This window comes from Schistocerca cancellata, chromosome 6 (assembly GCF_023864275.1).
Source record: "Schistocerca cancellata isolate TAMUIC-IGC-003103 chromosome 6, iqSchCanc2.1, whole genome shotgun sequence".
Lineage (NCBI taxonomy): Eukaryota > Metazoa > Arthropoda > Insecta > Orthoptera > Acrididae > Schistocerca > Schistocerca cancellata.
Window position 1 is genome coordinate 408,122,238 of NC_064631.1, and position 12,734 is coordinate 408,134,971.

At 44.9% G+C, this 12,734-nt stretch overlaps 1 protein-coding gene across 1 annotated transcript in view; it reads right to left on the minus strand.

The window, feature by feature from the left end:
- LOC126191143 (uncharacterized) overlaps positions 1–12,734 on the minus strand; it is a 96,603-nt gene that overhangs the window by 20,906 nt on the left and 62,963 nt on the right. Inside the window, exon 5 of the mRNA XM_049931898.1 lies at positions 11,183–11,266. Within this exon, the coding sequence (XP_049787855.1) occupies positions 11,183–11,266 (84 nt within the window). The remainder of the gene's footprint in view (positions 1–11,182; positions 11,267–12,734) is intronic.

Here is a 12,734-nt window from a genome sequence, read left to right on the forward strand (position 1 = left end):
GGGGATTCCGACGTGTCCTGGGGTCCACACAAACACCACGGAGCGGCGGGACTGTTCCAGGGCATAGTGGACTTCTGAATGGATGCTACCAGAGGTTGGCAGGGGTAGCACTGGTCGATAGCTTGTAGGCTGCTCAATGAGTCAGTACACAGGAGAAATGACTCCAGGGCATGAGCGGATGTACTCAAGAGCACGAGATATGGCCGCCAGCTCTGCAGTGACAACACTGCAGCCAACTGGCAAGGAGTGCTGCTCAATATGTCCTCCATGAACATATGCGAAGCCTACGCGACCATCAGCCATTGAGCCATCGGTGTAAACCACTTCAGAGCTCATGAACACATCAAGGATCGAGAGGAAGTGACAGCGGAGAATGGCAGGGGTAACGGAGTCCTTACGCCCATGCAAAAGGTCCAGACAAAGCTGCGGCCAAGGTGTACACCATGGAGGGGTACATGAACGCCAAGTCGCGTCGTTCGCCAAGTCGCGTCGTTCGCCAAGTCGCGTCGTTCGCCAAGTCGCGTCGTTCGCCAAGTCGCGTCGTTCGCCAAGTCGCGTCGTTCGCCAAGTCGCGTCGTTCGCCAAGTCGCGTCGTTCGCCAAGTCGCGTCGTTCGCCAAGTCGCGTCGTTCGCCAAGTCGCGTCGTTCGCCAAGTCGCGTCGTTCGCCAAGTCGCGTCGTTCGCCAAGTCGCGTCGTTCGCCAAGTCGCGTCGTTCGCCAAGTCGCGTCGTTCGCCAAGTCGCGTCGTTCGCCAAGTCGCGTCGTTCGCCAAGTCGCGTCGTTCGCCAAGTCGCGTCGTTCGCCAAGTCGCGTCGTTCGCCAAGTCGCGTCGTTCGCCAAGTCGCGTCGTTCGCCAAGTCGCGTCGTTCGCCAAGTCGCGTCGTTCGCCAAGTCGCGTCGTTCGCCAAGTCGCGTCGTTCGCCAAGTCGCGTCGTTCGCCAAGTCGCGTCGTTCGCCAAGTCGCGTCGTTCGCCAAGTCGCGTCGTTCGCCAAGTCGCGTCGTTCGCCAAGTCGCGTCGTTCGCCAAGTCGCGTCGTTCGCCAAGTCGCGTCGTTCGCCAAGTCGCGTCGTTCGCCAAGTCGCGTCGTTCGCCAAGTCGCGTCGTTCGCCAAGTCGCGTCGTTCGCCAAGTCGCGTCGTTCGCCAAGTCGCGTCGTTCGCCAAGTCGCGTCGTTCGCCAAGTCGCGTCGTTCGCCAAGTCGCGTCGTTCGCCAAGTCGCGTCGTTCGCCAAGTCGCGTCGTTCGCCAAGTCGCGTCGTTCGCCAAGTCGCGTCGTTCGCCAAGTCGCGTCGTTCGCCAAGTCGCGTCGTTCGCCAAGTCGCGTCGTTCGCCAAGTCGCGTCGTTCGCCAAGTCGCGTCGTTCGCCAAGTCGCGTCGTTCGCCAAGTCGCGTCGTTCGCCAAGTCGCGTCGTTCGCCAAGTCGCGTCGTTCGCCAAGTCGCGTCGTTCGCCAAGTCGCGTCGTTCGCCAAGTCGCGTCGTTCGCCAAGTCGCGTCGTTCGCCAAGTCGCGTCGTTCGCCAAGTCGCGTCGTTCGCCAAGTCGCGTCGTTCGCCAAGTCGCGTCGTTCGCCAAGTCGCGTCGTTCGCCAAGTCGCGTCGTTCGCCAAGTCGCGTCGTTCGCCAAGTCGCGTCGTTCGCCAAGTCGCGTCGTTCGCCAAGTCGCGTCGTTCGCCAAGTCGCGTCGTTCGCCAAGTCGCGTCGTTCGCCAAGTCGCGTCGTTCGCCAAGTCGCGTCGTTCGCCAAGTCGCGTCGTTCGCCAAGTCGCGTCGTTCGCCAAGTCGCGTCGTTCGCCAAGTCGCGTCGTTCGCCAAGTCGCGTCGTTCGCCAAGTCGCGTCGTAAGTAAAAAAAGACAGCAATCAGGTGTTGCCATCTGGAAAAGGCTGTTTGGATAGCAGACTCGATGGACACAAGATTATCAGTGTTAGAACGACCCTGGTGGAAGCCGCCCTGACATGGAGCCAGAAAGCCACACGACTCCAGGACCCAACCCAACTGCTGACATACCATACGTTCCAGCAGCTTACAAGGAACGTTGGTGAGGCTGATGGGCTGATAGCTATCCACATCAAGCGGTTTTTACTGGGTTTGAGCAGTGGAAAGATGGTGCTCTCCCACCATTGCGATGGAAAGATGCCATCGCACCAGATCCGGTTGAAGATGATGAGAAGATGTTGCTTGTAGTCAGATGAGAGATGTTTGTGGCTGTGGATGCGATCAGGCCCAGGAGCTGTATCAGAGCAATGTGCAAGGGCACTGAAGAGCTTCCACTCTGTAAGTGGGGCATTATAGGATTCACTGCAGTGAGTAGTGAATGAGAGGACATTCCCTTCCAGCTGCCGTTTGAGTGTGCAAAAGGCTGGGGGTAAGTCTCTGACGCAGAGGCTCAAGCAAAGTGCTCAGCAAAGGGCTTGGCAATCGTGTTTGTGTAGGTAGATAACACGCCATTTATGGTGACACGGGGGACAGCTGTTGGGGCCTGGCACCCGAAAAGATGTTTGATATTTGTCCAGACTTGGGAAGGTGACGTGTGGTACCCAATGGTGGAGACGTATCTCTCCCAACACTCCTCCTTCCGTTGTTTGATAAGGTGGCGAACATGGGCACGGAGCCATTTAAAGGCTATGAGGTGCTCCAGGGAAGGGTGCCGCTTATGCCGCTGTAGAGCTCGCTGACGCTCCTTAATTGCTTCAGCAACTTCCAGCGACCACCAAGGGACTGCATTACGCCTTGGGCACTCTAAAGAGTGAGGGATCGCATTTTGTGCCGACGAAACAATTGTGCTAGTCACCTGATCAACCATCACATCTATGTTACCATGTGGGGGAGATTCAGCGGTGACAGCAGAGGTGAAAGTTCCCCAGTCCGCCTTGTTCAAAGCCCATCTGGGCAGGCGTCCGTGTGCCTGTCGCTGGGGCAGTGAGAGGAATATGGGGAACATCTACATTCTACATTTATACTCCGCAAGCCACCCAACGGTGTGTGGCGGAGGGCACTTTACGTGCCACTGTCATTATCTCCCTTTCCTGTTCCAGTCGCGTATGGTTCGCGGGAAGAACGACTGTCTGAAAGCCTCTGTGCGCGCTCTAATCTCTCTAATTTTACATTCGTGATCTCCTCGGGAGGTATAAGTAGGGGGAAGCAATATATTCGATACCTCATCCAGAAACGCACCCTCTCGAAACCTGGCGAGCAAGCTACACCGCGATGCAGAGCGCCTCTCTTGCAGAGTCTGCCACTTGAGTTTGTTAAACATCTCCGTAACGCTATCACGGTTACCAAATAACCCTGTGACGAAACGCGCCGCTCTTCTTTGGATCTTCTCTATCTCCTCCGTCAACCCGATCTGGTACGGATCCCACACTGATGAGCAATACTCAAGTATAGGTCGAACGAGTGTTTTGTAAGCCACCTCCTTTGTTGATGGACTACATTTTCTAAGGACTCTCCCAATGAATCTCAACCTGGTACCCGCCTTACCAACAATTAATTTTATATGATCATTCCACTTCAAATCGTTCCGCACGCATACTCCCAGATATTTTACAGAAGTAACTGCTACCAGTTGTGTGTGGCTGTGTGTTTCGCCTTATAGGCGGGTGACCTTGAAGCGGACTTAGCCGCTGAGCGAGGCAGCCTGGAGCTCGGGGCCCTAGTATTACTAGGCCCCGAGCGGGCTATAATCAAGTGCTTCCGGTTGCGACATGCTGAGTCACGCTCTCTTACTGAAGTGGTCACTACCACACAGGTTGTCATATGCTCTCCAGTGGATAGATGGGAGAAGTCCTGGCTGCAAATTGATAAATCAATGCCCAAGTATTTAAGAAGCAGAGGTCAAATTGTGACAGTAAAGTTTTGACATCTCTGCCTTAGCCAGTAAGCATGGTACCACCCCACAAGGGGTTATGGGCATTAAAATCTCCCAGAAGTAGGAAAGGTTTAGGGAGTTGATCAATCAGTGCAGCTAATACATTCCGGGGTACTACACCATCTGGAGGAAAATATACATTGCAGACAGTTATTTCCTGCGTCGTCCTTATTCTGACAGCCACAGTGTCAACAGGGGTTTGAAGGGGCACGTTCACTACAGACCGACTTTAGGACATAAACACGAACTCCACCTGACACTTGATTATAGTCGCTACGGTTCCTGTAATATCTCTTATAGCCGCGAAGGGCAGGGGTCTGCATTGCTGGGAACCAGGTTTCCTGGAGGGCAATGCAGATAGCAGGTGTAAAGGTTAACAGTTGCTGTAGCTCAGCCAGGCAGTGGAAAAAGTGCTGCAATTCCACTGGAGGATCACATTGTGAGACTGGGAAGGCAGTGAACATTCAATGTGGCAGTTTACGCCACAGAGTCACCTTCTGCCACCAATTTATTGCCTGAGCAGTCTCTTTCCATTGTGTCTGAGGGTCTGGTGAGATCTAGGTTGTCAGCAGATGCCAAAATCTCCACGACCATCCTCAGTCGCAGAGGTTGTAGGTAGTGGTGGTGGTGGTGGGGGTGCCACCGCAATTTCCTTGGTCTTAGGGGTTTTCTTTTTGGATTTCTCTCACTGCTCCTTGGGTTTCCCTGGCTAGGAGGACTTCACTGGCTCAGTCTCCGGGACGGAGGATGAGCGTGAAGCCGTACGACCAACTGCTTTTGGGCTCTTCAGCCACTGGCGGGTGTCGTCTTTCCCACTAGAAGAAACCTGGGAAAGGAGTGACCCAAGGGATCCCCTCCTAGCAAGAGAAGCCAAAGGAGACTTACGCTTCTCTGGCTTAGAAGTGGGGACGGATGTCCCCCTGATGGTTGGGGAGGGGAGGGGGTGTGTTGCTCCCGAAGTAGGTGGTGCAGGAGAAACAGGGAGGGAAATGCCCCCCACCATCAAGGGGGCAGATGTAGTCTTCCGGCTCCGAGAGGTGACCTACACCAGCTGTTACGCTGAAGACTGTAACACTTGATAAGATCTCAAGATTAGACAAGAAGGTTGTCACAATGTTGTAGAGTTCACATGGTTCTGTGGACTTCCAAAATTACAGAATGAAGGGGCTCCATGATATCCAATACTGAACACAATAAATTTACTGATGTGTGGTACAGGCAAATAGCCAGCAAAGCTGCTGAATTTCTCATGCCCCCATCTCCCTCACACGAAGAACTGAGAATTTCTTGCCAAAGTGTTCCGAGAGATGTGTGTGGATTAGAGTTATCTCATAGTCAACTCTGATGTCAAGTCTCTACACAAGGTTACCACTAAAAAGGGGAGCGTGCAGGATGGGGCTCACTGGTTTGGCTCAGTGAGAGTAAGAACAGGTAGACACCCTTCCATGTTCCTAGACATCTCACCTGAGTGGAAAGAGAAAACACAGTCTAAACTTTTTCGAGTACAATGTGAGGGATTTTTAACAACAATGCTCAAGCAGGTGGCGTAGCGCAGTGTGGTCAAGCACATCTTTGCTGGCTCGGGTTTGATTGAAGTTGCTACCATGATTCCTTTTCTTTATATTTTCTTGCCCCCTCCCCCACAATGTTAAACTCTTACTTATAAAATTTAAATATATTCACACAATTCAATTTATATATGCAAAGTTAATATACTCAATTTATTTGCAATTACTTAAATTTAATTAATTAATATATTTACACAAGGATGGAAATTCCTGGATGGAGCGCAAGCGGGAGAGGGGGGGTAGTCAACCACTCTCACCTATAATGGACTGATGCATAGAGCACAGTAATACATCTTTTCCTAACAAGACGCCAGTCTTGTCATGGCCACAGGAGCACGTGTTTGGGTATGTGTGTGATTGTGTGTTTGAATGAGTGTACTACTGCTAGAAAAAAGAGCTAGTGCTCAAAAGATAGTGTGAATGCAGTTTTTTGTTATATGTCACTGTTCTCCACACATCAATCCACTATCGGTGGGCAGTTGCCTTTCCCTTATTTTATATATACGTATTTAAACAGAAATTGTTTTAATTTATGATGGTCTACGATTTCAACTATCCTTCAACAACAACAACAACAACAACAACAACAACATTCTGTTGTCGTCATATACCCATTCTCTCCTTTTTCTTTGCACTCTTTCCTGAGTTCAGAGCACATGGTTCTGGCAGCTATTTCAAATCCCCTAAAGTCGGTCCTTACTACACCTGTTTTCTGACATTCTGTAATAGTCTCTATGGTTGTGAGCAGCATCTCACCATGTGGCAGCCATGATTTTCCATGAAAACTCAATACTTTACTGGAAAATGGAAACTCTACAAGATCTTTCTAGCAGTGAAGTGATTGGTAAAAACATTGAAACTATAACTTCTGGTGAAGATTTAAAAACAAAAATTCAACAGTGCTTTTCATGATACTTTTTCAATTTTTAAAGACAAATGTATGATCACCAACAAGCCTCCCAATCAGTGGGCTGTCTATCAATATAACAATTGTAGAACAGGTTACTGAAATTATGAACTATAATTTCACTGTGAATGATGAAGATTTGATACCATACACCAAACCTGACATGGTGTCCTTGACCGAAAAGTTATAGGTTTTTCTGATGCTCACCCAAAAATGGGGGGAGGGGGGGGGGGGAGGGAGAAAGAGAATTATATGTGATGGGAAAAAATAGAAGATAGTGGCACCAGAAGTGATGAATGCAATTTTGTCAACTCTGAAACATGGGAAATATTTCAGGATGCACGAGACACTTATGAATAAGTGACGAGAACATTAGAACGATGACAATGTCAGGGGGAAAGATGATAGTAACAGAAACTGAACCTGAGCTAGCAAACTGGTATTCAGCGCACCTGTCAACTGTGCTATGCCACTTATTCGACCATTGTTGCTCGAAAATCCTTCACACTGTATTTGAAAATCCTTCACACTGTATTTGAAAATCTTTGGAGAGCATTTTCTCCTTTCCTATAGAACACTCAGGCGAGATATTCTTGGAACTTGAAAGGGGCTTCTATCTGCTTCGACTCACACAGCAGACAAATTGGTGAACCCTATTCTGCAACCTTCCCTTGCAAGTATTTGTGGCACTACTGAAGAGTCACTTCACAAGAACACAGTCAAACTGTGTTGTCACTGCCCACCACAAGTTATTTAAAGTGTGGTGGCTATCAACAAATAGATGATATCAGTATGTGATTGACTCTAGAGTCTGTAATCGCCAACTTATATAGTATTTGGAAAAAAGAAAGATGTCCTACATACCTACAGCAAATAGTACACAACAAACCAGAAAACTTATGCTGGCAAACAAACACTTGTTGGGATAACGGCCACTCTATACTATGATAGCCATTTGTTTGTTCGGCACTGCATGAGGTGTTCAATATGGTTACCACTCCTCCTTACGTATCATTCAGACCACCACCTCATAGAATTACATCTCATGTGAACACACCTGGCTGCCCTCAGGTTTGGTCACATATGCGAGATACATGCCCCTGTAACATGTGCACCTTATTGATGGTTGTGGAATACACCAATGTCTTTAAATGCCCCCATAGCTATAAATCTCAGAGACTGAGTTCACATGAACAGACAGGTAATGCTAATGGCCCAGCTAATTAAATGTTTGTGTTAAGTACTGTTGTACAAGACTTAGGAAATGTGGTTGTTCCCCATCATGCATTAACCACAACCATTGCATTTCTGCAGGGGTAATGTTCTTCAATAGTGCAGGTAACGTGTTGTAACAAAAGAGATAAACAACACTTGTTAACTTGCTAGTAAAGTGTACAGCTCAAAGAATCACTCACTCACAATTCCCGCCCACATACTGATACTAAGATGCCTTGCTTCCATGATTGCTCTAAGATTTGCATCTGCTCATATGTAGTTTGATGGAAATTTATTATCTCACTGTGTGAATCTTGCCTCACCATTAAATAAAATGGAAGTTGTGAAATGCTGAATTTAGAATCCATTGGCAGAACATTAACCTGGCATGATGGTCTTGAAACCCAAGAGTTTGCACAAACTATAAGTGATATCAATAAAGTGACCAATTGTGCAGAAATAACCATACAAGAGCGTGGTTTATGGTTTCAGCAGGTCCAATTATTCACACACTTGTTTCAGGGTTATTCGCCTTCCATTGCAGCACTCGCTGCTCCATATCTTGCATGCAGTCTGTGTCCAGTCTATTGTGATTGCCGGTTCTTGTGGAGAATAACACTGTTTCTTCAAGTTTCAGTTACAACCCGCCGAACATTCTTTTTAGATGGAAAGTGGCCCTGAGGATGTCATCTGACACACATGACACATGCCTATCAATTAGCGGTGCTCATTAAACCATAAAAGAATACTGTGAGAGGAATAACAAGAGTTCATTTCACTGTTTATGCTATTCACACTCCACAACAGTATCAGTCCTGTTCCAATGTCAGTGCAACATTAACTTGATATGTATGAAATGGCTAATGCAGAAAACAGAGGACTAAGGAGGGGGAGGGAGGGAGGGAGGGAGGGAGGGAGGAAAGAGGAAGAGGGAGGGGGAGTGGGAGTCAATAAGAAATGAGCAATGAATGTCGACAGGAAGACAGCCTACAGCACTGATTACAACAATTCTTGACCAAAGTAAAATTACCCATATCCCAACACGTATTTGTTTCTGGGTGTATGTTTACAGAACTACTTTTTATAGTTTTGAACAATACTATCCCCTATAAGAATATGGAGGGCCTTTTTTTAAACATCATTCGATGGGGCACTTAGAGGAAACAATACTCAACCCTATGTGCCCGAAACCAAAAGATATGGGGTCAACACAACTGTAGTTTGATCACAGAGTGAAATAAAGTACAATTAATTCCCAGGTCACCTTAACAGCATACACAGAAACAAAGTTCACTTTGGAAGTGTGTGGCAAATGGAGATGTGCCATTCTCGGGCTTTCTGATTCCTGGTGCTGTCTGTCTACAGAAGAGTTAACACACATGAACTTGAAACTGAAAACTAGCAGATACCACTATTAAGCACAGCCTAATACTGAAGTCACCACCCTGGCACACGCTTCATATCCCATCTGTTACAAGAAATGTCTGCATGCTGAGTTACAGCATCTGCACAAATTCTTCCACAAAGTGTTACTTGCTGATGTAAACTAAACATGCTCTTCAGTCAGGAGGACCATTCATCATTAAGACTGCCACCACAGTAAAACAAATGTAACAATGACTGTACTTCCATCAACATTCTTATTTAAGTACATGGGAGGTTCAATCCAAGTTACACTAAGAGTAGGAATCCCTGGCATTTACAGCTTTGGGTGGAAGTGTGGCCACCAATACAGCACTAAAATACAATTCTTTATTTGACAGCAGATAAGAAGTGTTTGCTTCAGCTATGCACACAGCTCTATGACGTGATATACCACAGTATCAACATATATTCAGTTTCAAACAGATGAAGCAGCTGTGTTTTGGCGATGGGTTGTGGAGCATTGTGGTCAAAAAGTTGGTGGAAGTAAGGACAAGTTAATAAGGAAATCAGTTTTCACCTGAATTCCACAAGGATGGCTGCATTACCGCAGATTTGGCAAGAACAGTGGACAGTATGGACTGGCAATGTCAGGATTCAATGCCTGTTCCTGCATCTACCACATTCCCCACCACAAGCTGAAACACACACTTCTGAGGATACATGGTTTAGCCACCTCATGATCCCTCTAGAGAAGAGAGATGTAGTGCAGGTTCTATGAAACATGACTTCTCACAAGATCCCTGGCATTTCTCCTGAAGATAATCAAGATAATCAGTAGAAAACTTATCAAATGTTGCTTTAAGGTAACACTTGGATGAGAAGACAAGAAAATTCTTTTAGTCAGAAGGGTAGAAGATACTATTATCATGTGGTTTCCTATCAATGAAGATGAAGTGACAAAATATTAACACAAACCAAGATGCTGCACCTACGGCAAGGTAAGCTATGATTCTCCATCTAATCTGTTACCTTAGCGAAAATCTTTGGTAGTAGTGTTTGTAAATTATAGGTGGAAACATCACCAACAATAGAAGTCTGAGTTGGGCCTGGTGGCATGCTAAGATCGCAGACTGGTTAAGGTGACTGTTCACGGTAAGCAGGAAATCCAAGATCGAACCCTTCTGTTGCTACATATTCATTACGCTGTACATTCGCCACATTTAAACAGTTTGCACTGATATCAGTTTATGCAAAAACTCCATTCCCTCAGAGATGCTATTCCCACATATCCCATGGTTAGAACCTCTGGCAGTATTATTTGTAAATTTTAGGTAGAAAGATCAGTGACAATGAAAGTCTGAGACAGGCTTGAAAAACATACTCAGACAGCCTAATGGTTAATGCAACTGCTCACAGTAAACAGACCTGGTTTCAAATATCGGACTGCCATGCATTTTTCAAATGCCACAACATATTCACATATTCCTAGTCTTGTTTGAAACTAAATGCCGCTGTCTTCACTTAAATAAATGCTAATGTCTATGGCAAAATCACAACTTTTCTCATGTCCATTACTGTGGCCTATCATGCTATATTCTGTGGTACAGATGTGTATTCTCAGAATACAATATTAATGCAGAAAAGGAGACATCAGAATGATTTGCAGTGTCAGTCTGTGAAGTTTATATACACGGTTGTAAAATCATCTATGAGATTAACACTGCCATCAATACATACATACATACATACATACATACATTTTCCTGTTGGATTTATAACTAATGAATGGGCACATACAAAGTGAATGGTTGGATGTAGACACTGAGTAGTGGCAAAAAAAATTATATGTTCAAATACCACTTTCTCATTCACTGTATGGAAGGATGAGCACCATCCTGCAGGCTCTGTTTTTAGTAAGATTCTACCAAAATAGAAAATGAGAATATTAAATTTCGTATTTTTACAATAAAGGCTGTAAACAACAACAGCAAAGCCAAAATAACAACACTCACACATTGCGTTTAATTAAAAAAATTTATTGTGGCTGACCACTGAAAGTCAAAATGGCAATAATATATACATGATGAAATATAAATTTCTGTATTAAGACAGAAGAGGCACCAAGCAGCAATTACTGAAAAATTGGTAATTGTCCTTTGCTATGCACTTGTTTGCTGCACAATGCCTTCTTCACTCAGTAAGTAGGGGTTTGTCCTAACACACTTAGATTTAGAGGTAAGGAATTATTAAGACTTGTACTCACAGAATCATATCTTTGTGGCACAAAATTGTTTGGTTTACACTGTAGCAACTGAATAGCAAGGTTCACATCATTCCTGTAACGTTCCTGAAATGGAAAAAATTAAAACTTTTTAACACTGTAAAACAAAAGTAACAATAAATATGGTGGTGGTGGTGAAGCCGTTACAATGAATTACATGTACAGTGTCCAATGGAATTAAGGGATCAGTCAAGATATTCTGATACATCCTGGGGAGATCTAGGATAGATCTAGTTAGTATTATTACAGGAAACAAGGCTGTTTCACTCCCCAGACACATCAATTGAACAGATGGTTAATATATGAGGTTTTGCTCATATGTTGTGTACTGGAAAACCAGTAGCCATTAAAGCACAGACTCTCTGTTCACACTTGTATTTGTAAAAGTTGTGCAATGCCTCAGAATTGTGATTTAGTGGAATATGTAACAGGATGAGCTACTGGCAGGACACAAGATGGTAAGTCCTTTAGTGACACTAGAGTATCATAAAGTATAATTGCCCAATGGCTGACTTATTTTCAACCAGATATATCACTACATCTTGCTTGCAGCTCATTACAAAAGCCTGCAGAATGTAACCAGATTCAGCAATACATACACCCAAACAAACTATATTTAATATCTCTCCAAAATTTCATTTTTGCGAGGTGGTATTTATGTACATAGGCCCACAAAGTGCATTTCTTAAACACAACAATATCATAATGCTTGATGATGATGTTTGTAGATGAGACAACAGTTTTGTCTTTGACACGCTGCGATTTAGTGTTCAACCTGACAATCACATCTGGTGACAGTAGTGAATACGCAATAAGCACTATATTTGTGGATGAGACATCTCTTTACTGTGTTTGCAGGTTTGAGAAATAACAATGGTGGATGTATTGGTCACCACATGATCTTTTGCTCTAAAAAGAGCACTTTAATGTCAATTGGGCTAAAGGCACCATTATTACAACATAAAAATCACACAAAGTACATAGACAAATGCTGTCAACAACCCTGTTGATTCTAACCATATGGCTTTTTTTGTTTGGGTTTGAAGAAACTACAGTAACTGACATTAACATTTTCAGCATTAATATTCACGTTTTCAGAGACTCTAAAATAGTCCAGTAAATCCCTTATTCTTGAGCAGCTGTAGTCGCACTTTTGATCAGACATTAGCTTCTTTATTCTTTGGCACCAGTATCACACAGCAATCATTTTGTTTTCCAGTATTCTACATTATGCCTACCTTTTAATATTGTAATCTAGTCATGTACATGATATTTTAAAATTTTGAAAAAAGATTTGTTTTTTAATAAGTTCTTCTACCAAATTCTAAGGGGTACTTGAATTAATTCTGATTATTTGTTGGATAGAAAACACATGTTTGTTGAAACAGAGTCGTGTAAAATAATTTACAGCAAGTACTGTCCTTCGGCAGTTAAACACATTTCTCACTTTTTGGGTAACAAGTGGATTCTGTAATACAAAAAAATTCTGGTCCTTTTGAGATGATCCACTAATGGAGCCAGTTTTCGACATCTT